We start from the raw sequence: 25,862 nt of genomic DNA, 5'->3' as shown, positions 1-25,862 counted from the left end.
GTGCACCAAGCCCTGTTTTTATTCTTGTTTGACAAACAGGAGTTATCCACTCTTTCCATGTATGCATCTCCTAATTTACATTTTTTTGTTCATTTCTTTGCATGCCTTTTCTCTTCTCCGCACAGGGTAACATGCTGCCTGATAGCATTCTTTATTAAATGATTTTTAATTCTCGTAACTCACCATTGATCGGGTTATGCAAATCTCTGTTGACTTCAGTTTTCTTATTATTGCGGTACGTTGTTCTATTTTGTGCTGCAATGAATTGGCCACTATGATTCTTGCTGTTGTGATTCACTATTCTTAGCTGCCTCTTCCACAATGTCAATGCCCAACTGCAACTGGCCAAAAAGTACAAGAAGCGAACTGATAGGGGCACTCTTATGCTCACAAAGAAAGGGAAGCGCAACTGCATACCATACGTACACGTTACTTTCTGAACTGCCAAGCAGTTACCTGCTCCAACATAAAGTCAGGGGTGTGGAAAATATCTACTTGTCCATGAGGCAGGTTGCTTCATAAATCTTGTCCAGGAACAAAATCCACTTGCCCCTTCGGTGCCATGTAGTGCAACAACAAATTATGGCAGCACTCTTGTGATAAAAGAGCTCTGATATAGCCTTTCTGATTATGCCAGGGCTCATCCCCTAGTAGTGTTTGAATACTTGCAATCCCCTTATGTTGCCACGTTTCCGCAGATCTACATAATGGGGCTGAAGGTAGTGGTAATCAATAGTTCGGGGGTTAGAATGCCCTTTTGAGTCTGTGCAAACCTACGAACATGCATGTTTTAAGGGTTTTTGACAACTCTTATCTAATCTTTTCCCATACTGAGAAATGTTGGAAATTTACTCCTGACAATTGCAAACATTAATCTTCTTCCAGAATTGGGGAAAAAAGTGGTTGGAGGGAAAGTAAACTTGCAGACACTCAGATGTTCGCATGAGCAAATCTAAACATGCATATTTGCTCATGCTAAAATGCAGTTCACAAATATTTTCTGAGAGTACTATTTCTTGTCATACTTCTGTAAATTCTTGGGAATTCACGAAAGACCTATAGCTGCACTTAATGCAAGGACATATACCATGGGTGCACTTTTGAGAATTTCTTTAATATTTGGGCCCCTAATTTGGTCTGGGGTTGACCGTGACCTTTTGTGTTTATTCAAAATCTGTCTCACTCTATGTTATCGGCTGGATTCACTGTGAGTGACAGCATTTTGCTCTTTCACAAGGAATATATCAGCACACACATTAGTTTTGTTCAGTGCCAGTAACTACTGTGGCAGTGTGTGCTTTTTGAGACCAAAAACCTTTTTTGCTTGTACCAATGTTTGCTATAATGGTGATGGCCCGGCAGCTCCTACACCAATAAGGTTTTACAAAAACCATACCAAAACAAGTCACACATTGACAAAACTAAAAACCACCAATTTCAGACCTACTGGCTTTGCCAATGCTTGTTTCTTTTTGTTTCCCATAATCTTATTGAAACTGGTTACACTGGCTTTCCATTATGAATATTTTTGGGAAATACTAGCATGCATCAACACGTTACTAAATGATGCTGCAAAGAAATGGTACCTAAAATTTTACAGTAGTTTAGCAAAATTCCTGCTTTCATTTTTTTATAAACATTTTGTTTTGAAAGCAAAGAATCATCAATCTTGCTTTCAAGATTCTGCAAATATTTGCATCAAATCAGTGAGCATTCTAGGAGCATTATACATAGCGTTATTTTGCTAAACTTTAAAAACGTGTGTACACATTTTTATACTGCAAGTACTGTCTGTAGTGCAGTCGGAGCTTACATTTACTTTGAGTGCTCACCCTGATAATAAAGGCTTTCAATTAATGACCATAAATACATGTTTGAACAGCATTAGTATATGGGCAAAAATATTATCTTAACTGCAGACAGTGCCCTGCCCTGATCCATAATGTGGTACTGCAAACTGGCAGCCAAAGTGTTTGTGCTGCAGGTGGTTGAGCCTACTTGTCCCAAGGACAAAATACACATGAAAACTGGTTGCCCTTGACCCCAAACAATATGTCCTGGGCGTCAGGCTATAGGAATACCACATCCCTGAAAGTTCATGAAAAATGCACTTGAAGTGAATAAGTCACCATAAAAGTAACTTCATCCTTTCCTTGAGCTGAATCCCCCAATTCCCAAGAAAACTAGTTCAGCAAGTGCACGTCAGATTATTTTGCTAGAAGTAGTCGGTGTTGAGAATCCACATTAAACATTCAAATAATAACACACCACAAAGGAGCATGTTCTGTTGCAGTCTCGGTCAGGGTGAATAGCGCGGCAGGTCTTCGGTTGTCAGTGCTGCCCATATCGATCTTAAATTCTATTGTTTTGTTCGTTTGATTAACGTTTGGAAAGTGTAGTTCTGTCTTGATGCGTTAATGAATGGGGTAATTTTCACTTATTGGAGCTCATTCTATTGACCTGGAAAAGCTAAGTATTAATGCCGGGTTTCAATCCTATGTCTTGTGCGTTACCAATATATCTCTACGAAGTGCTCTCTCTCCATCTACCTTTAGTTTGAATCGTAAATGAATTTTTTGTGTGTGTGCTCGTGATTGTGGTTTGGTTGTTAGATTATGGCCTGCCGAACGGAGTTATATTACTCGTTATGTTTTGAGCATCGGTAGCTGCTGTTTGACTAGACTGAGGCACAGTGAACATTCTCTAGAGTTGTGATTTCCTTTATCCTGTCCCTTTGTACGTTCCCAGTTTTTGTTTGAAAACTAGAGTACAAAATGAGCATTATCAGACGAGCAGAGCACAAGTTGGTTCTTGTATGTCTACTAGCTCAATGTATTCTTTGTTTTAGTGTCCCAGGTGTATTGCTTGTACTTTCTTTTTTCTGTTGTTCGCCAGTAAGTGGTAGTTCAAAGCTTTTGGTTGGCCTACAGCACCTCTTGGTGCATTCTCTAAACTAGTGATCACGTTCAAACATATATATTTCAGGTTGTTTGCTAATGTAAATGTAAATGTGTTGGACTTGTAGAGCCCTTTCAGTACAAATGGTCACTGAGTTCTAGGTCATTAACGAACTTGCAGGACAAAACTGGGACAGAAAATAGGATTATTTATTTTTATCTATTTATAAAGTTTTATATAGCGCGAACAAGATCTGGTATCTAATTAAAAGTGGCCCCAATAGTTAACCAGATAGCTAATAAAAGTGGCCTTTATTTGCAAATTGGGGCAGTTTGTAGGTGTTTTGCAAGTTTTGGGAGACTGTATGCATTTGTGCTTGCTGTAGGTTATATTTGGGGTAATATCAGTGAATCAATCAGTAAAAAGTGACCCACCAGACCATAATACAGGCCCACTAGCAGCCAAAAATACTTGGCCACACACAGTTGGCCTCACACAGACCTGGCATGAATATAGTGTTTGTAGGAATATATGTTTGATAAGAGGCAGGTCATTGTTTCCAAGCTTTATTAATGAGCACTTAGGGTACCCAGAGGCCCCCATCCACACTGTCCCCCTCCAAGAATCTGAATCGGCCCATCACGCTCCTCTTGCCTTGGGCTAGAGTAGCGAGGTTAGCAGTCTCCACGCCATATGGAAATAGCTAATACTGGCTACGGGGCATGTTAACCTTCCCCTAGGGCAGGGGTCTTCAAACTGGGTGCTGCCCCCCCATAGGGGGAGCTTAACTGATTACAGGGGGGTTGCCAGGCTGTGGTTAAAAGAAGCTCATGCTGATAGCAGAACTTTGTTTTAAGCTTAAAAAAAAGATCAGCCGTAAGCCACTCTGTAATGGACCATTACTAACATAATTTGTCATTTATATCTGGCTTGGAGTGTGTGTCAAAAGTGAAGGAACTCCAGATAATCTTCAGATTAACTTCTTTCCTTATTTTGGATATTCACAGTGTGGATACTTTTACACGTTAGTAAGGCCTAGCTAACCAGAATTGTATGTTTGGCAATCATGTAATTGGTTGCATTGTTATTAGTTCTAGCATTAATGCCATTTGTGTAGTTGGTAAACATGAGAATCCTGCATAAAAGAGCATTCTTGCCCTCAGACCTTCAAAAAAACTTTGGGTGAAAGAGACTTCATTTAAAACGCACCTGCTCCAACTAAGAGAATGGGGGCTGTTCTGAAGGGCAGGTGTTTTGTTTCTTTGGCTTCGATGTTTAACGGTGTGCTTTTTTTTTTCAGGTGCAGCCTGGACCGCCGCCTTGTCCGGTCTTCTTCCCGGAAAAACAAGAAATAACACTGCCTCCGGATGGCCTTTGGGTGCTGCGTCTCCCTTACTCCTATGTAACTGAAGCGGGACCGTGCTACCCGCCTAAAGATAACCAGCATCTCCTGTCTTGCAAGCTACTCCGTGGGGTGGTCAAGGCCATAACCCAGTGAGGCTCCTGCCCGCTGTCATGGCGCAGACTGGCTGTGGTTGTATAAGCCAGATTATGGATTATGATTGATGTTTTTGCACAGAAATCACTGATTGGTTGCTGCTGACCCCCATTACAAGTAGACGAAGGGTCAAAGTATCAAAAATTACCATAGTGAACGGGAACTCCTTTAAAATACTTCGGTTAATGAAGTTTTGTGTATCATTGAAACTGATATCGGTCATCTGACATTTGACCACTGTCTTGTATTGGAGCTCGCTCTTAGCAATGGAGAACATGTTGAGGGAGTATGTCGCATAGCAGCATGACTAGACGCTCATTAACTTGACCTACCATGTTTCTGAAGTTTCAGAGAAGCCAGTTTTTCCAGTTATGCTTATCCAGAAATCAGGGAAGCTTTGCACTTGTTGTCAGTATTGAAGGACTTGTTGAGATCTGTAAGCCGTCATTACAGCCAAGTTTGTTTCAATTACAAATTAAACAGGTGTGGCTGGGCAAATACGTTTTATACCCTTGAATCAAGGAACAGAAAATGTTAAAGAATCGGGGCTATCTGCTTAGATATACCCAATAAAAGAATTGAATCTAGGTTGACGAGCATAGTAACCCATTTTCAGCTTTGTTCATTGTGCACAGCTTTGTTGGCTTGGGGGAGATGTTGATGCAGTGCCCTATAAAAGGGTGCACAGTTGGGAAGAAAGAGGTGTCCATGAGTATTCATGGGCAAGGCTTGGTGGGAGAATGAAGCATGTGGGAACTGTACATCTCTGAGGCAATTAATTTGGCAGTATTTTGTTTCGTGTTATTTTATGTTTGTGTATCTTGCTGTGCTGCAAGTGGGTCCCAAGCATTAATAAGGCATTTCAGAACAACACTTTCATTGTTACTGCTTCAATTACAATGTCACTTCGAAGAGGGTCTTAATCTCTTTCATAAAAGTAAAGATGATCTTCAGTACCCCAAATGGTGCCCTGAATCACAGTAGAAAGCTCATTCCAGTTATTAACAGACTTTTAGAGAAAACTTGATTACCTGAAAAACATTTTATTTGTGAAGAACAAACAAGTGATTGCCACCAGACTGTGAGGCTTTTCCTAGGGCAGTGAGCGGTTAGTAGGCAGTTTTCAATGCGTGCATTCTGGTTTACCATCGGTATTGCTGGGCCACCTCTACTATCGCCCTCCAGTTAGATAACCAAGTTGCTCCCATTTGGGCTCATGTCTCGTTCTAACTTGTAATACTTTAAGAGGTGGTATTGGTTAGAAAAACAGAAAAAACATGAAAAAAATCAATAACACAATTCTATCAGTGCAGAGTCAGTGCTATCACTTCAAGGACATGTATTTAGTGACCAGTATGTAGATTAGGTTTAGTTGCATACCTTATGGAGCTGAGATACAACCCACACGTTTGTAGTTCCATGGTGCTCTGTGATATACATGTTTTTAACATCAGCCCAATTGCTAATGTTTCCTAAAGGGTCTAGACACTGATCTTATATTTTCACCAGACTCTATGTAGGATGAGGGATTTTTCCTTCCTAAGGATTAGGTTTGTTATTGGGACATAGGAGGTGGTGATTCTGTCAGAGCCCTAGAAAAGAAGGCACCTCTTAGAATCAAATCCACGGGACTCTTGTTGTTGGGAGTGGATGGATCCTTAACCAGGGAGAGCCAGTATGGCACAGGGGACCAGGTACAAATAAAGAAAAAGCATTGCCTGATCTAATTGGTCTTTCCTATGCATGCTGACTGCAAGTTAGTACTTTTATTTTGATGGGGAGGGCGGAGCAAGCAATACAATGCAGGAGGGACCAGGCAAACACAGCGCTAGATGGGGTGAGGAGGACAGGGCAGCCAACACAACGTAGGAAAGTCGGAATCGGAAAGCAACATAACATTAGAGGGAGACGGGGCAAACAGTACAATGTGAGGACATTAGCGGGATAGGGCTAGAAATTCAGAGCTAGAGGGGATGGGGACCATGGTAAGAGGGGGATAGAGGGTAAGGAACACGACAGACAGCGGGAGGGAGCAAGCACCACAACAGACAGTGGGAGGGGAAAGCAGCACCAAGGACAATGGGAGGGGACAAGCAGCATGCACTCTAATGGAGTGCTCCCGCAGTAAGAAAAAATCAGCTTCAAAATCTTGAGCACAGGAAGGTCTCAGGCCACGGGACCAGTACTTGGGCCATGTTCCAGGAAAAAGCCAAACACAAAAAAAGGAAGTCAAGCTTGCGCGTGCCTACCAAAGAGTAGCAATACAAAAGGGGGTGGTGATGGACGGAGCATCTGAACCAATCAAACACTCACACTCAGTCAAAAGATCTGGGTTTAATCAATCACCGTTCTTTAGCCCACTCTGCCACCCCAGTTCAGACATGGCATATGCAAATCAGTCTGACCCTGTGCCTCATGGGAACAGTCCAGCCCGAACTGCCAGGCCGTGCCTTCCCTGGACCGGAAACAAGCTTCCTAGGACAGGTTTCTGGCATTTCAGCCGTCGTTAGCCAGGCTTGCTTGAATCCAGTGGCAAAGTGAGCAAGGGACTCACGTCTGAGCATACCCTGACAACGTATGGCGAACAAAGCGGTACAAAAGGGGGTGGTGATGGACGGAGCATCTGAACCAATCAAACACTCACACCCAGTCAAAAGATCTGGGTTTGATCCATCATCGTTCTTTAGCCCACTCTGCCACCCCAGTTCAGAGAGTAGCAAGCCTATGAGAGTGACAAAGAAACAAAATGTCTTGCAAGCGATTCTGTCTCAGGCAAAACCTATGAAGGCTTGTTCCCTTGGACTAGTAATTGCTTCTACTGCCATTTGCCACATAACCTGATTGAGGACTGGTGGAAGTACACATTGGGCGTCGCCCTGTTGGCAGAGCCTGCCAGTGTACTTTAACGATTGTTGAGGTCACTGAAGGGAAAATGCTGGGCTAGTCCAGAAAACAAGCCAGTTAGTTCAGCTCAGCATGAGGGGCAAAAGAGGCATATAACAGGAAAACTGACTGATAAAATTGGAAGAAATCTTCAAGCCCAAAGAGGATTTGAGTATCGTCAGCTTAGGAGAAATATTGGAAGCCGCAGGATGTAGCCAGACCTGCAAGCATTAGTACATACAAAATTGACTAGGAAAGGACTTCAAGAAGAGCCCTCCAGTCTCCCCCAGACAGCTGGCATGAGATGCGACGTATAGGTAAAGTTACAGATTCTGTTCTGCAGAAGGGAATGAATCTTGAAAGATGTCTATCCCACTAAATTCAGTCTGCACCATCTGCATGGCTGATAGCTGTAAGAGAACTAATAAGCATGGTGGGAGCGCTGCAGTCACAGGCTCTGTGCTCTGTAAACTGTGTCTGTTATTAGCTGAAATTCATCCTGTTCCGTAACCAAAAAAAGAGACTTCTTTAAAGGACAATCTCGCATTGACCAAACTATAGTATCTACTAGTGTATAGGTGGTTCTTACCGCAGTGATGCAGGAATCTCCAATGCTACTACAGTAAACAAAAGCTGTCTTTTTGGTTCGCTAAAGACATCTTGGGGACTTTCAGAAAGTTCAACTGGTAATGCATTCTGCCCGTTGATTATCATTGGCTTTGTGGTTTGTAGCTCACATATTCTGGCTTTCTACTTGCAGGCTTTATTTGTTTTTGGCTTTCCAGGTTCACTTTGTCCCTCCCATTGCCTAAACAGTGTTTACTGCATTCTTCCACAAACTCTTTATGTAAACAGGCCTTTAAAGTTTGTTCTTATCATGTTGCGTTTACTGTGCATTCAAAGACAGAGGTGAAATTACAGGCGGTCTTCCTCCAGGGAGCACCTTGTTGTACTCTGCTTTCGCTGACTTCAAAGTGGGAGCCTTTGTAGGAAAGAGGAATGCAGACCACTCTCCCCACTCGCTTTCTGTAAACAGGCCTTAAACTATTGTTCTTATTTTGTCACGTTAGCTGGACGTTCAAAAACGGAGACCAAATTTCAAGCTGCATCTTCCAAGGGCGATTTTTTTTTATATTCGAAGAGACTTGGCTACTCCCTAATAAATAAGATTTACAAACTCAGACAATACAACCTAAGCATTGACGTACCCTAAAGGCTGGCAGCCAACACCAGACCGATTGTCTTTGCCAGTGCTTGTTCTAAGCTAAGAGTGAATGTAACGAGAATACTGCAGTATTTATTTTAAGAAATGTTTTCGTTTAATCATTTAGCTATGTTGCACTCAATCTTGGCTTGCACCGTATAACTATACCAGGCAAAATTGGGGCTGAGGGTATATATTTGCAAGTATACAGAGCAGTGCTTCCGTAATATGTAATTTGACAGAACTGATGTTTTCTCGAGTAAAAGTGCGTGTGAATACATTACCATGGTAATCGGCCGGCAGCAGCACAGCCAGTAGCTGATGCAAAGCCTTCAAGCCTTCCCAATGCCGGAGCGCAAAGAAAGGCTGTCCTTGAAAATAAGCACTAGTGTTGATATTAAATAGCAGGGTGCTGAGATGCAAAGCCTCATGTAATCACGACATGGGGCAGCCCTCCACAATATATTGTCGTCTCCCTGTCCAGTGAGCAGTCTGGCACAGGGACTAGTTTCTGAAATTGTATGCATGCTGTCAGCTACTGGATGTCTGGGAACTGGTTACAGCTTAACTCAGTAAAGACCGTCCTGCTCTTCAAATCTCAGCCTTTGTTTTGGACTCCCTCTTGGTGGCCCCAAGACCTAGGTCCCGCTTCCCACTCCTGTCAGCAAAATTTGCAAACGGGGTGTCCTGAATAATGACAAATGGTCATCCTCTGATGTGGTTACATCCAAGGCTTTCTACATCCTTGGGCTAATAAAGAAGTTACTTCCTTTCATCCCACAACATCTTCGGAAAACAGCGTTGACCTCCCTTGTGCTATCCAGGCTTGACTACTGTAATGGTCTGTACTTGAATGCACCTCTACATGTGCTCAACAAATCCCAAACTTTGCAAAATGCCACTGCCCGTATCCTACTCAAGCTCCCTAAACACCACTCAGTGTTCAAACTCTTGAGGAACCTGCTCAGGCTGCTCTAACCGCGAGCTTGGCGGTCTTACAACTCAAACAGTTAATTCTAGAAGCTACTCATGCTAAAGGCCATCTACTCGACCCGGTCTTCAGCCACTGCTTACAACTCTCCTCTGGAACTCCCTGCCCGCTCCCTTGGATAGATCACTTTCTGATCCCCTTTCCTGGGCTATCCCTAATCTGCTCTCTCCCTCCATCCCAAACACCTGTAAAGAACGTAATTTGTAAAAACTCCCTCTGGAACTCTGGCTCCCAGCCCTTGAAGCCTCCAGACCTCCTACCAACCCTGACCCCATCAAAGCAAATGATGAATACAATAGCTGGATGTACAGCTCCCTATACACGGTGCTCCCTCTGCAATGTTCGCATGCCAAATGCAGCAGCCCATCCTCTCCCTGGTACATCCCCAAAGTTCGGGAACTGAAACGCAACTAAGAAGTTGGAGAGAAAATGGTGAACCGAGTACTCCCCACTCAGTAAAACCATGTATAGGGAAGCAATAAAAATATACAAGGATGATATCAAAGCTTCCCAAGCAACATTGTATGAAGAAAAAATTAAAGCCGCTGCCTGTGCCCCTAAGGAAATCTATCGTATTGCTAAAACTTTGCTTAAAATTCCCCAGTAACCTCGAAATACAAAAGACGCCAAAACATGTTGTAACAATTTGGCAGACTTTATCCTACACAAAATTCAAAGTATCTATACTTCCTACCCCCTCTCCCAGTGTGTCCTGGCCCTGGCGTCCCCCACAAGTTCTGGACCAGGACTAGCAGCTAACCTGGACTCCTTCCCCCCCCCCTCTTGACCCTAGTAATCTAACCTCCCTCATGCACAAGGTCAAATCCTGTTCCCAGTACCTCCGTGAGCCTTGCTGCTGGCTATAGATAACCTTCTTCCAATCGTCTTGGATCTGCTTAATGCCTCCATCTCATCAGGCACTGTTCCCCCTTCATGAAAGCATGCTATAGTCAGGGCAGTCTTAAAGAAGCCCACTTTCGACCAGGATAATCCCAGCAAATATAGGCCAATCTCCCTGTTACCCTGGCTGAGTAAGATCTTGGAGAAGCACATTTAACGTGACACTGGTTGAATTTCTGGAGACCAACCATCTACTCGATATTTCCCAAACAGGGTTCTGTCCGAAGCCAGGCACCGAGACTGCCCTCCTCTCAGTAACGGAGGAGGCCAGACGAATTCTTGACCAGGAAGTTAACGCGGCAATTATTCTTTTAGCTCGAAATGCCGCGTTTGAAACTGTAAACCACGATATATTGCTTCACCTGGCTTCGGTCCTTCTTAGTAGATCGCTCCTTCCAAGTCTTTGAGGCTGACTCCGTTTCCTCCAGCCCCCGCTCAGATGTGGCGTTCCCAGGGCTCCTCCCTGAGCCCCACTCTATTCATCGTATATATGAGCCCCCTAGCTGAGATCGTCCGTCCCTTAGGCATAAAAATTATCACCTATGCCGACGACACTCCGCTAGTGGTGGCTCTCAACCAGCCAAATGCCGCATCATCAATCTAAGCGGCTGTCTCGAGGAGGTGGCTAATTGGATGACCTGTTCCTGCTTAAAACTGAATAGAGAAAAAACTGAGCTGAATGCTCCCGGGACACACTCCTTCGTTCAATACTAACTTGCTATGGCCTGCCTGTCTCGGACCCCTCCACCCCCAAAAAGCAAAATAAAAAGTTTGGGAGTCTGGCTGGATCAATCATTCAACTTCAACCATCAAGCAGTAATGCTATCCGCCTCCTGCTATGGCTTGCTCAGACTATTACGCAAAATCCTTCCCCTGCTCCAATTTCAGGCAAGACAAATTATGGTCCAGGGCTCATCATGTCCCGCTTACAATACGGGAACGCTTTATTACCTGGGGGCTCCTCAATCCACTGTTCACAAGTTTCAGATCATACAAAACTCTGCCACCCGAACCCTTCTTCAAATTCCCTGCCCACTATCTACCAAACCTGGACTGAAAAGCCTACGCTGGCTCCCAGTCATGGAGCGAATTCAGTTCAAGGTCCTGTGCATCGCTCACAGAACCCTCTGGAAAACTGGCCCGGATATCTGCCATTCACCGATCTCCCCCTATCAGCGTTCCAGACCGCTCCGATCAGCTACAGTCCATCTCGCCCATGTCCCAAATGTCAAGAGAGCTAGATGTGGCGGGCGCTCCTTTTCCTATAATTCAGCCAAATTGTGGAACTCTCTTCCTATCTCGCTGCGAGCGGAGTCCAACCTGCTGTCTTTCCGCAAACTTTTAAAAACCTTCCTTTTCCTTCAATTAATTCTCCACACTCTGCCTTCTCCTTGCACACGTTTTGTCTACCGCGCTGGGACGCCTCAGGGTAGCTATCTCGCTCTACAAATACTATTTTCATTTCATCAGGCAGACCATTACTTTCAAGGCTTTGTGCATCGTATACAAACGACTACACAATCTAGGGCCTGTGTTCTTAAAAACTAATTTCAACTGGTATTCTACTAACAGACCCTTGAGATAATTTTCTGCCAATCATGATTGTGCCCAGATTCAAATGTGTGACTTGGGGTGGTCGCAGCTATGTGCTGGGAGCTTTTAAAGCCTGATATGAGCTTTCTCTGCATATCAAAAATTCTTCTAATCTCTTGACTTTCAGGAAGGCCCTCAATACTTGTTTATTCAATTCTTTATAAATTCCTCCTCCCTGACTCTTCATGCCGCATTTGTAGCCAGTGCAAAGACACCCCTGGGTATTCAAATGCTTAATAAAACTATTTAACATTAACATCTACTCTATGTGACTCCATTGTATGCCACTACAATCTACCCTGCACCACTCCACTGTACTCTTCACCAATCTACAGCACTGCACTATACTCCACTTTACCCAAAATGAATACACTCTTCGTCACTGCACTGTACGCCACTACGCCCTACTCTCCTAGACTCTACGCCACTACACTCTACGTCGGTGCACTCTACACCATTGCACTCTACAGCTCTGAACTATATGCAACTGTATTCTACTCTGCTCCACTGTACTCGGTACCACTGCAATTCATACCACTTTACTCTGCAACACTCTACGCCACTCTACCACACTGCACTCTACGACACTCTACTCTTCCCCAGTGCACTCTATACCCCTGCACCACTCTATTCTATGCCACTGCACTGTATGCCACTGCACTCTACATCAACCCACTCTACGTCCCGCTAATCTACTGTGCACCACTGCACTGTCACAGTGCCCTCTATGCCACTTCACTATACACCTCTCTACTGTACACTATTCTACTCTATGCCAATGCAGTGGCGCCTCGTCCGCTAAGGCAGAGGAGCGTCCCCCACTGCTTTGCAACAAGGAAATAAAGGAAACATAAAATGATAACTCCATGTTATCATTTTATGTTTTCCTGCTGCTACACCTTTGCGGGCGGGTGGGACTGGGCTGCTCGTGCAGGCGGAGGAGTGGTTTGCCCACGCCAAGTGCGCATGAATGTTTGTCCGGCCATCTCGGGCCGGCCAAGCAGTCATGTGCACTTCGCGTGTTCTCCACCCAGGCTGCATTTCAGCCTGGGTGGAGAACATGCCCAGACTCCCACTACCTGTCTAAGTGCCCATCCACTGTGCTCAGACCAATCACAACACTGCATTGCAGTACTTTTTTTCTTCCACCCCCTTACCTCCCACCACTGCCCCGATCCGTGCTGGCAGCCAGTGTGCCAATACACTGTACTATGCACACCGCACTTTACACCACTTCATTCTAAGCCACTCCACGCCTTCGCACTCTCTGCAGCTGCACTCTACTCTGCACTTTGTGCCAATTCACTTGACGCCCATTTTACTCTGCATCACCCCACTCTATGCTACTACACTCTGCCCTGCATCACTCTACCGCCACTGAACTTTACACCACTCTACTTTACACTACTCCACTCTATGCCACTGCACTCTACTCTGCACTACTGTATGCCACTGCACTCTACGTTAATCCACTCTAATCTACTCTGCACCACTACACTCTGTCACTCTATGCCCCTGTGCTCTTACTCTGGAACGATGTACTCTCTATGCAGCTCCACTGTACGCCACTCCAATCTAGTTTGCGCCACTCCACTATACTCTTCACCACACCACTCTATGCCAATGCACTCTGTGCCACTTTACTCTGCATCACTCCACTCTGCTCCACTCCACTGCATTCTCGGCCACTAAACTTTACGCCGCTCTACTCTGCACCACTCTATGCCACTCTAACTGGACTGTTTGTCGATGCACTGTATGCCACTTCACTCTATTCCACCCTTCTCTGCATCGCTCCACTCTACACCAATCTACTCTAAACTAATCCACTCTGCACCACTGCATTCTATGACACTGCACTCTGTGGCAATCTACACCACTTCACTCTACTCTGAAACAAGCTACTCTTTGACGCTCTACTCTACGCCACTGCAATCTAGCTTGCACTGTTCCACTGTACTCTTTACTACTCCACACCACTGCACTCTATGCCTCTTTACTCAAAACAAATACACTCTTTGCCACTAAACTGTACACTACTATACTATACTATACAACACTCTACGCCACTATACTCTACGTCAATGCACTCTACACCATTGCAGTAAACTCTTTGCCACTCTATTCTACTCTGCACCACTGCTCTCCATACAACTTTACTCTGCAACACTCTACGCCACTCTACTCTACTCTACTCTACTCCGACACTACTCTGTGCCACTGCACTCTATGCCACTCACTCTGTCAGTCCACTGAACGCAACTCTAATCTACTGTGCGCTACTGTACTCTATGCCACTTCACTCTACACCTCTCTGCTCTGCCCCACTATGCCAATGCACTCTATTATGCACAACTGCACTGTTCGCCACTGCACTCTACACCACTCCAGTCAAGGCCACTTCACTCTGCACCACTCCACTATATGCCAGTGCACTCTACCCTGCTCCATTTCACTCTACTCTGAAATAATCTACTATATGCTACTCTGCCTTTGCATGCTACACCACTGCGCTCTGTGACACTGCTCTCTGCACCCTGAGACACTGCACCCTATGCCAATGCACTCTGACACACTAATCTGCAAGAGTGCACTCTTCGTCACTGAATCCTGTTACTCTACACTGCTGCACTCTATGCCACTGCATCTGCATCACTCAACTCTACTGCACTCTACACCACTCCAGTCTTGGCCACTTCACTTTGCACCATTCACTATATGCCAGTGCACTCTACACCACTCCATTCTACCCTGCACCACTCCACTCTGCCACTTCACTACTCTGAAATAATCTACTCTATGCTACTCGACTCTGTGCTGCGCCACTCTACTCTACATCACACTACGCCACTCCGCGCCATTCTACTCAAAACCACTGTATTCTGCTCCACTCTACTCTAATCTGCAACACTCCACTCTGCCATTGCACGCTACACCATTGCTCTCTGTGTCACTTCACCCTGCAACACCGCACCCTATGCAATGCACTCTGACACACTAATCTGCAAGAGTGCACTCTTCGCCACTGAACTCTGCTACTCTACACCGCTGCACTCTATGTCATTGCATCTGCATCACTCAACTCTAAGCCACTCTACTGCACTCTACACCAGTGGCCTCTACGCCACCCTATTGTACATCACTCCACTCTCCAAATCTACTCTGTACCAGTACACGCCACCCTACACCACTTCACTCTATCCTTCACCACTCTACTCTGCTCCACTTCACTATACTTGAAACAATCTATTCTACACCACTAAACTCTACTACGCCACTCTATACCACTCTGCGCCACTCCACCCTACGCCATTGCACTCTACGCCACTGTACTGTCACTGCACTCTATGCAAATGCCCTCTACACCACTTTACTCAAAACCACTGCATTCTACGCCAATCTACTCTACACCACTGTGCTTTACGCCACTGTATGACGCTCCACTCTGTTGCTTTACTCCATTAAACTCTACTCTACTCCACTATGTGACACTACTCAACTCTGAGTCTCTGCCTGTAGGCCACTCCATACCACTTTACTTAATTCTGTTCTACGACACACTACTCCAATCTATGCCACGTCACTCCACTACTCTAAGCCACTTCTCTCAGTGACAATCTACTCCACTCTAAGCAATATCCTCTACACCATTCGACACTACTCCCTAACACTCTACGGCACTCCACTCTGACACTATATTCTATGCCCCTCAACTCTACAACTCTCTGTTCGAGGCATGTGGGCTGCTGAATTCATATCTATAAGCATAGATCGCCGCCTAGTGTTTGGTCCGGATGATTGCACATTGTTGTCCTGGATGAGTCTTCGAAGTATCACGAGATAGGTGGCTCCTCCCCTGGACTACAGTGCGCATGGGCATCGACTCCATCCCCAGATTGTTTTTTTCCGCCATTGGGTTCGGATGTATATTCGTTATCTCCAGTTCGGAATCGATATAGACTTTTCTTAAGGCCTGAAGGCCTTTTTTCCTATACCGTCGGTATTGTTTTGCGCTCGGTGCCCAGCTCTGTTCCGGCTCAGTTCCCGAGTCGGACATCCCGAGGAGTCGCGTGGCTCTTCGGTGCTCGAGGCCCAGTCGACGCAACAAGACTTTCGACGACACATCATGGAACGGAGCCCGTTCAAGAAATGTCCCGTGTGTGGATCGAAGTATCCCCACATCGACGTCCACCCGGTGTGCAACAAGTGCCTGTCGCCGGACCACGATGAAGCCAACTGTATGGCTTGTTCCTGGTTTCGATCGAAGAAGACGATTCGACTTCGGCGCGTGGCGCGCCTGTAGGCCCAGCAGTCGGCCCCGGCACCGGTGGACATCTTCGAGAGAGAAGAAGCAGACGAACAAGAAGTTCATTTGCAGATTTCACCTCCAGCGGAGGAGATCGACTACGACGCGGACGTCGAAGCGCTCGAGGCAGAAGAAGTCGTCGACGAGGTAGGAGACGACAATGAGGCCTATGGGGCCATGGAAGATAGCTCAGACGAAGAGCTATGCCCCGTTTGAACAATCACTAAGGCTCAGGTCGAGGGATCGCCACACGGCCTTACCCAAGACCTTACACCCAGATCCACGGCCTCGCCTACGGGCCCGGCTACGGACACTTCTGCGGAGCCGCCGTTGGTCAAAACGAAACCGAAAGTGAAACCTTCGGTGTCGACAAACGAAAGTGATGGAGACGCCGTCGAAACAGAAGACGTCTGTCCCTCTGGCCGCCTCCTCGTCTTCCGAGATGTCGGGGCAGCCGAAGCCGAAGAAGGCTGTCGACCCGGTGAAGCCGAACAAAGGCGTCGAGCCAAAGTCGGTCAAGGGCGTCGATCCAAAATCGATCAAGGGCGTCGAGCCGAAGACGGTGGCCCCAAACCCAGTTGTCAAGGCCGCCGACCCAAAGACGTCGGCGCCGAAGGCCGTCGACGCAGAAGGAGGACACGGCGCACCTAAGAGGGCTGATCCTGTACCTCTGCCGGAGAAGACCAAGACATGGACGCTCCAGTCTTCACACGCTGGTGGGCCGAGGACGTCTGTCGGGTCGACGAAACCGTCCGCTTCCTTTACGAAGCAGGTGTCGGACTCACTGCATCGCATCAGGAACAAGGCTTCAGCGGTCGATCCGAAGGATGCTTCCACCCGAAGCAGGCTGCCAAAACGCCAAAGTCTTCAACGCCACTCCTGTTTACGTTGCCGCCGAAGTTGGCACCGAAGGCCTTCGCACCAAGGTCGGTCGCCGAAGCGCCCGTGCAAGGGTCTGCAGGGTCGAAGCCTTCTCAGCAGCTTGGGAGCTTGAAGCATCGACAACCCTTGATGGAGGAGCAGTCGGAACACTTTATCGACGCCGACACCGGTAAACTTACCCTCTACAAGAGAAAGATCACGGCAACACAGCCTTTGGAGTCCTACACGATTCCTTTGAAGCGCAAGAAGCCTTCTACGGATTCCCCGGTTCTGGTTGAGCCACTTGCTCCACGGACTCCAAGAGTTGCTACACCCTCACTCACTTATTCAGATGTGGAGGCTGGGGAAGGTGATGACGAGGAGTATAACTTTCCTGCCAACACTGATCCTGAGGATCACCAGGACTCTTGGGCAGATGCAGGGGACCCAGGGGATCCGCAAACTGCCCCGGACACTCAGGTGTACAATGTAAAACCCTCTCCTACTGAGGATTCTGCGGCATTTAATGCTCTAATTGAGAGGGCGGCTAAAAACCATGACGTCCAGCTGCACGCTGACCCTATTGAAGTGGACTTCCTCTTTGATACCTTTTCCACGGCAGAAAAGACTGTCAAGACTCTCCCAATGCTGAAAGGGGTTCTGAAACATGCTGCAGACATTTTTAAAGAACCCACACGTGCCAGGGTGATCAACCCTAGAATTGAAAAGAAATATAAGCCGGCACCTGGCGACCCTACCTACATCAAGGGCCAGTTGCCATTGGACTCTCTGGTCGTGTCTAATGCCCGGAAGAGGGCGAATTCGCAAACCACTGGTGATGCTCCTCCCCCTGACAAGGAATCTAAAGTGCTGGAGGCATCAGGGAAGAGGGTGGCAGCTCAAGCAGCCAATATCTGGCGTATCTCGAACACTCAGGCACTCTTGGCCAGATATGACAGGGCACACTATGACACACTAGAGGCACTGTTACAACATCTACCTGATCAGTATAAAGAGGCAGCGGAGATGCTCATTCAGGAAGGGAAGCTCATCTCCAACGCTTCTATTAAGTGTGCACTGGACGTGGCGGACACCGCGGCCAGGGCCATTAACACCAGTGTGATGTTGAGACGTCCGGCATGGCTCAGAATCTCTGGTTTCAAGCCAGAGATACAAACCACCATCCTCAATCAGCCGGTAAACCCTGATAGGTTATTTGGTCCTGAGGTGGATACCATCCTGGAAAAAATAAAGGATACCGAGACTGCAAAGTCCATGGGAGCTCTCCAGTCCCAACAGTTTAGGGGCAGTACTTTTCGTCGCTCAGGCAATAGAGGTGTTTCCAGAGGCCAGATGTCCCATCAAACGCAATACACTAAAGGTGGGGCGCAGTCCTCTTACACCAAGCAGAGTAGAGGCGGCTATCTGGGCAACAGTGCCAAGGGCAGAGGCCGCGGAAATAACAACTCCCGTTCCTCTGCCACCAACAAACAGTGACGCCCTGCCGCTGCCCCCCGACCATACCACACCTGTCGGGGGGAGACTCCAGCAGTTCCTGCCAGTCTGGAAATCCATCACCACAGACAGGTGGGTCAGGAAACTTATCCAGTTCGGTTATTGTCTGGAGTTAACATCCACTCCACCCAACATGCCACCAAAACACCGTCCTATATCCACGGAGCATTTGCACTTATTGCAGCAGGAGGTACTTGTCATGCTGCAAAAAGGGGCAATCGAGCTCGTGCCAGTGGAGGAAGAAGGCACAGGAGTGTATTCCCTGTACTTCTTAATCCCGAAGAAGGACGGGTCCCTCAGACCCATACTGGACCTCAGACCCCTAAATCAGTATATTCTCTCGGAACACTTTCACATGCTGACGCTGCAGCAAGTTCTTCCGTTGCTCAACCAGGGAGACTTCCTCGCAACCTTGGATCTCAAGGATGCATATTTTCACATTCCACTACATCCATCACACCGAAAATACCTCAGATTCACCATTCAGGGTCGGCATTATCAGTTCAAGGTCCTACCTTTTGGGGTGACCACAGCGCCCAGGGTGTTCACGAAATGCCTGGCGACAGTGGCTGCGCACCTCAGGAGGCAGAACGTTCACGTTTACCCTTATCTGGACGACTGGCTTGTCCAAGCAAAGTCGGCCCAGCAGTGCGCCGTCAACATGTCCCACACCATTCACCTTCTTCACAATCTGGGATTCTCACTAAATTATCCCAAGTCGCACCTTCAGCCAGCCCATGTGCGGCAGTATCTGGGCGCAACAATAAATACTCAGGCAGCCACGGCTCAGCCGAATTCTGTGAGGATCGACAGCATTCAGTCGCTGATCCAGAAGTTCAGACCGCAACACTCGCTTCCAGCAAGAGTGTTCATGCAGTTGAAAGGCATGATGGCCTCCTGCATCTTCATAGTCCCGCACGCGAGGCTACATATGCGTCCGCTTCAAGAGTGTTTGGCACGTCAGTGGAATCAGGCTCAAGGACAGTTAAAAGACCTAGTGTTGGTGACCGGTCGGGCATACAACTCTCTGCATTGGTGGAATCCACACAACCTTTGCAAGGGCCGACCGTTCCAAGAGCCTGTGCCACAAATTATCCTGACGCCGGACGCATCTCTCCCGGGTTGGGGAGCTCATGTACTCCACTACACGGTGCAGGGACTATGGACAACGCAGCAAAAGAAGATGCACATCAACTACCTAGAACTGATGGCAATCTTCATGGCAATGAAAGCATTCAAAGTACATCTGTGCAACAAAGTCGTGTTGATCCGGACGGACAACATGACAGCCATGTACTACATTCAAAAGCAGGGAGGTACACACTCTCCACAGTTGTCTCATCTGGCTCAGAGCATGTGGAAGTGGGCCATTCAGAGGAACGTCTTCCTCATGGCGGAACACCTCCCGGGCAAGGACAATCAGATGGCGGATCTGCTCAGCAGGTACAGCCACCAAATGCACGAGTGGGAGATACATCCATCAGTACTCCACCCGTACTTCCAGCAGTGGGGTCATCCACAGATAGACCTGTTTGCCACAAGGGAAAACGCAAAATGCCAACACTTTGCCGCCAGGTTCCCTCACCCACAGTCGCAGGGCAATGCGATATGGATGTACTGGTCAGGCAGATTTGCGTACGCTTTTCCCCCAGCACCTCTCATACCGCTGGTGGCACGAAAGCTAAAGCAACACTCGATGACACTCACCCTGGTTGCTCCAACGTGGGCGCGCCAACCATGGTACACCACGTTTCTAGAACTCTCCGTGGTACCGCATCAAAGGCTGCACCTCACGCCCAGACTTTTGACGCAGAGCCATGGCGACATTCAGCACCCAGACCCGCAACAGCTCAACCTGGGCGATCTGGCTCCTGAAGTCTTAGAATTTGGCTACCTTAACTTGCCTCCCGACTGCATGGATATCATACGGGAGGCAAGAAAACCCACCACCAGAGCTTGCTATGCAGCAAAATGGAAGCGGTTTGTCATTTACTGTACAGAACACATCAACCCGCTAGATGCATCCACTCACAACATCATCTGTTATTTGTTACATCTTTACAAATGCAATCTGGCATATGCTTCCATTCGGATACACTTATCCGCCATAGCGGCTTATCTCCAAAACAGGCAGCATCTCTCCGTTTTCAGAGTGCCTGCCATTAAAGCCTTCCTAGAAGGACTAAAACGGGTCATCCCTCCCCGGACCCCGCCAGCTCCTGTATGGAACCTTAATGTGGCTGATGGGCCCACCTTTTGAGCCTCTGCATTCATGCGAGGTTCAGTTTTTAACATGGAAAGTGGCTTTTCTAATAGCCATTACGTCTCTGCGACGTGTTAGTGAGCTCCAGGCGCTCACTGTACAAGAGCCATTCATACAAATTCACTCGAACAGGGTGGTGCTGCGCACTAACCCTAAATTTCTTCCTAAGGTGGTTTCACAGTTCCATGTCAATCAGACCATTGAACTGCCTGCGTTCTTTCAAAACCCAGAGACAGTAGCCGAAAGAATGCTCCACACTCTTGACGTCAAACGAGCTTTGATGTACTACATCGATAGGACCAAGGATTTTATGAAAACACAACAACTCTTTGTTGCCTTTTTGGCCCAGCACAAAGGCAACCCCATTTCCAAAGCAGGTATAGCCAGGTGCATCGTTAAGTGTATTCAAATTTGCTATCACAAGGCTAAGCGCACTTTAACGGTCCCCCCCAGAGCCCACTCCACCCGCAAGTTGGGGGCCTCCATGGCTTTCCTTGGTAATATCCCTTTGGAAGACATTTGTAGAGCAGCCACATGGTCTACACCACACACATTTACTAAACACTACTGTGTAGATGTGCACTCCAAGCAGCAATCAGCTGTAGGGCAGGCTGTTCTTAAGACACTTTTTCAAACGTCTGCAGCTGGCACAGGCGGCCGCCGTTAATGGAGGGACTGCTGTATATTCTATGCTATAGATATGAATTCAGCAGCCCACCTGCCTCGAACTGAATATGCTACTTACCAGTATGCATCTGTTCTTGGCATGTAGGGCTGCTGACATTCATATCGCCCGCCCTCCTCCCCGGCGCCTGTAGCGGCTGCAGAATTCAAACTTACTCTTAGCATGGTCATCGCTCACACTGTTACACTCCATCTTCGCCACAATGGCTAAAAAATCTGGGGATGGAGTCGATGCCCATGCGCACTGTAGTCCAGGGGAGGAGCCACCTATCTCGTGATACTTCGAAGACTCTTCCAGGACAACAATGTGCAATCATCCGGACCCAACACTAGGCGGCGATCTATGCTATAGATATGAATGTCCGCAGCCCTACATGCCAAGAACAGATGCATACTGGTAAGTAGCATATTCAATTCCACTGTATGATACACTACTCCATCCATGACACTCCACAACACACTATGGCAATCCACCCAGCTCTATTGTACACCACTCCACAACTCTTTACGCCACTCAATAACACTCCAATCTACTCCACAACACCTTACTTTATGACACTCCACTCCATGTCACTCTCCTTTAACCCACTAACTTTTAGCAATGCTGAACAGCAGCCACGCTGGTGTACAACATGGCTAAAATATATTGGCAAAGCTGCTTTTGCATAGGTGTGACTGATTGGCTTTGCCAATGCTTGTTTGAGAATACCGTATTTAAATAACACAAAAAAGGATTATCACTAGGGAATGCAGGTTTTCCGGTTATGCACAAACGGGATTTGCTTGGGGATACAACAGGTGAAATATCGAAAAATGAAAAAGAAGACCAAGTATTTGCGCAAATCTATGGCATTGCAGTGACCATCTAGTTCCGAATCGTGGGATGTGCAGTTAAAGGAATAGTCCAGCTAGCCCACTAAGTAAGCGATGTCCCGGCCTGCTGTGCTAAAGGCCAGCTCAACCTTCCACCTATACTTCCTAACTGATTCAGTCAAATTAGTGACATCAGCAGGCGGGTGCTTCAAGATGCTGCTTGATCTGAAAATTGGCATTGATATATATATTTTTTTTAAACTTTATTTTTCCAGCTAAATGAACAACATAATCCCCCCCCCCAAAATTGGCATCGGTAGAAAGGAAAAACAAGTATACACATTCCATAATCCCAGGACAGCTCCGGCAGGTGCAGATATAACAGTAGATACAAGAGTCAAATTCTTGGGATGCGAAGCAATCGTACAAAACTGACAATAAGGAACCTTGTGCGTGGTCAGCAGGGCATTGCCCCAACACCAAGTCTCCCTCCCCACCCCCCGCCTCCCTGTCCTTGGGTCCCGAGTCCGCAGAGGAGAACAATTCAGCACTAGTTGCATCGGAATCGCTGCCAACTGACCCCACAGCACACATCATTCGCCATGCGAGTAAGTCCTCTTGCAGTCGCTCATCCTTACGCGTATGCTGCATGTGCGTCTCCTCAGCCAATGTCCATTCCCCCACATCTCGGAGCCACAATGACATGTCTGGTGCCCTCTGTGCCATCCAGATAATAGCCACCCGTCTCCTAGCCAACACCAAGAGCAATTGCAACATTTTATATGAGAGGTTCCTCTTCCTAGGCTTGGGGACTAGGGCCAACAAGCAGTGAAGTGGGGCTAGGTCAATAAGTAGGCTCGTGATCTTCCTGATGTGGACCACCACTGCCTTCCAGAAGTCTCCGACCAGCGGACACTCCCAAGCCAAATGGAGAAATCCGGCTCTGACTGTACCACATCTAGGGCAGGCATCCAATTTATCTGCGGCAATGCGGTGCAAGGCAACTGGGGTTATGTAAGTGCGATGTACAAAATTTTAATGAATCAGTTTGAAGCGTGCGTTACACGACACCTTCTTGGTAAGTGTCCCTATTCGTTTGCGTTGTCCCGGGTCTAAGGCAACCCCTAGATCCGCTGCCCAGGACGGGGACGGGGGGGGGGGGCCGAATCACATCTCATAGCCGTATAGAGCAGCGTTATCAGTCGCCATCCCCCGCTGCATGACAATAGGATATTCAGAGTATGGGACACCTGGGGCGCCTCCGGATATTGCGGCCAGGTCGCCCTCGCCATTTCCTGTAGGGCTCTATAATGTAGATACTGTCCCCCCAGTGAGACCAAAGGCCTCCATAGCCCTTTCCAGGGTCACGAAAGAATCGTCGGGATACAGATCCGCCAAAGTGTCACAGCCGCCTTCACGCCATTCCCGGAACGACATGTGTTCCTCCATCAACGTCACCGGTGCCAATATCCACACCGGTAACTCCCTATGAAATGGGGCCCGCCTCAACACTCTCTCCACTACTCGCTGCCAAAGTCCGGCAGTGTGTCGAACAATATATGGCAGGGAGTCATCCGCTCCCCTACCCCGCATCAGGGCCAACTGTAGGGTCCTCTCATCCGCTCTACCCGCCAAGAGTCTCAACTCCCAGTTGTCCGTATCCGCAAACCAGCGCGCGGCTGGTAGCAATTGGGCCGCATAATAGTATAGGTCAAACCTCGGGGCCTCTAGGCCTCCTTCCTCCCAACGTCTGACCACCGTGCGCAATGCAACCCTGCTGCGTCTGCCCGCCCAAAGCAAGGAGGTGAGCAGCGTATTGAGTTTGTTGAATATGCGAGGAGGGAGAGGGCACAGGGTATTCTGCAAGGTATACAACACTCTGGGCAACATTACCATCTTCGAGACGGCCAACCGTCCCATGAGAGAGAGTGGGAGCGTATTCCAAAAGGACACGGACTGTTGTAGGGAACTGAGCACTCGGTCGGCGTTCCGGGCCAGCAACTGCTCATCAGACACGGCCACTTGGATTCCCAAGTAGCGGAAGGCCTCCATTTCCCACCTAAGTCCCAGGGACGGGAAACCCACTCTTGGGTGCTCACCACAGTCCGCAAGGGGGAAGATCAAGGACTTCGCGGGATTAAGGCTCAGACCAGAGGCCGCACCAAAAGGGATCCAAGTGCTGCAACAGGAGCGGCAGCGATTCCCGGGGGGAGGTCAGGTAGAACAGCGCGTCATCGGCGTACAACGAGACCAAGTGCACTGTATCCCCCACTTGTATCCCCCAGGGGGCCATCTCCGCTCGGAGCGACACCGCCAGGGGCTCAATCGCCAGTGCGAATAGGAGCGGCGACAGGGGGCACCCCTGACGGGTGCCCCTGCCCAGCTGCCACTCTTTGGATCGGGCCGCTCCGAGTCGGACCCTGACCGTAGGCGCACTATAAAGGATTCGGATCCAGGCGCAGAAGAGGGGTCCCACCCCAGCCATTCGAAGCACCTCCAAAAGGTACCCCCAGCTGACAGTATCAAAGGCTTTAGCCAGGTCTTTCGACACCAGGACCTGGGGATCCTCTCTATCACGTACTTCATGGAGAACGCGGTTTAAGCGCCGAAGGTTCATGGCGGTGTTGCGGCCCGGGATGAACCCGCACTGATCTTGGTGGACTAAATGCGTCATGTGCGGTGCCAGCCGCGTGGCCAAGATCTTAGTGAGGATTTTTGCATTGGTGTTAATTAGGGTGATAGGCCGGTAGGCCGTTGAATCACAGCTATCCCCACCCGGCTTCAGAATCAGGCAAACCTCACCCTGTCGCATGGTGGGTGGGAGTGTGCCACGCTCCAGGGCGTCATGGTAAATCTGGAGGAGACAGGGAGCGAGGGTATCTGCGAACGCCTGATAAAACTCCGGTGGAAACCGTCTCCACCGGGCGTCTTAGCCGTTGGTAGGGCGGCCAACGCCATTCTGACCTCCTGGAGCGTCACCGCCGCGTCTAGTTCCTCCGCATCTTCCCTAGAGAGGGTCTGGAGAGTCAAGCCTCGAAGGTATGGCTGATACGACGCCTCCGTCACTAGGGGGTCCGCGGTATACACCATCTGTAGATGCGTGCGAAGCACCGCAAGGAGGTCCACCTCAGAGTGCACCAGGTCCCCAGCGGGGTTTCTCAATGCCACGATCCGTGCAGGTGCCGATTCCCTACGGAGGATCCAGGCCAATAGGCGGCCTGATTTGTCCCCTTCACGGTGAAGTCGCTGGCGATATCGGCCGAGAGTAAACGTATCCAGCCGGGCGAGGATATCGTGAACGCCCTCACGGGCCGTCCTTTCAGAGTCTAGGTCTGACCCATCGGGCTCCGATAAGGATTGACACTGGCAGAGGTGCTCCTCAGCACACTTGAGCTCACGGAGCAGCTGTCTCCGGACCCCATAGGTCAGGCCCTTACATGCGCCCCGCACAAC

General features: G+C 48.2%; 1 protein-coding gene across 1 annotated transcript in view; it reads left to right on the top strand.

Annotated features, from left to right (window-relative positions):
* Window positions 1-4,995, top strand: part of SMG8 (SMG8 nonsense mediated mRNA decay factor) — an 80,973-nt gene extending 75,978 nt beyond the window's left edge. Inside the window, exon 4 of the mRNA XM_078679845.1 lies at window positions 4,199-4,995. Coding sequence (XP_078535971.1) covers window positions 4,199-4,396 — 198 coding nt within the window. The 3' untranslated portion in view covers window positions 4,397-4,995. The remainder of the gene's footprint in view (window positions 1-4,198) is intronic.
* Window positions 4,996-25,862: the final 20,867 nt, after the last annotated feature.

Source organism: Lissotriton helveticus, chromosome 3_1 (genome assembly GCF_964261635.1).
Source record: "Lissotriton helveticus chromosome 3_1, aLisHel1.1, whole genome shotgun sequence".
Classification (NCBI taxonomy): domain Eukaryota; kingdom Metazoa; phylum Chordata; class Amphibia; order Caudata; family Salamandridae; genus Lissotriton; species Lissotriton helveticus.
The sequence above is the reverse complement of the archived record's forward strand: the minus strand, read 5'-3'. Positions and strand labels throughout refer to the sequence as shown.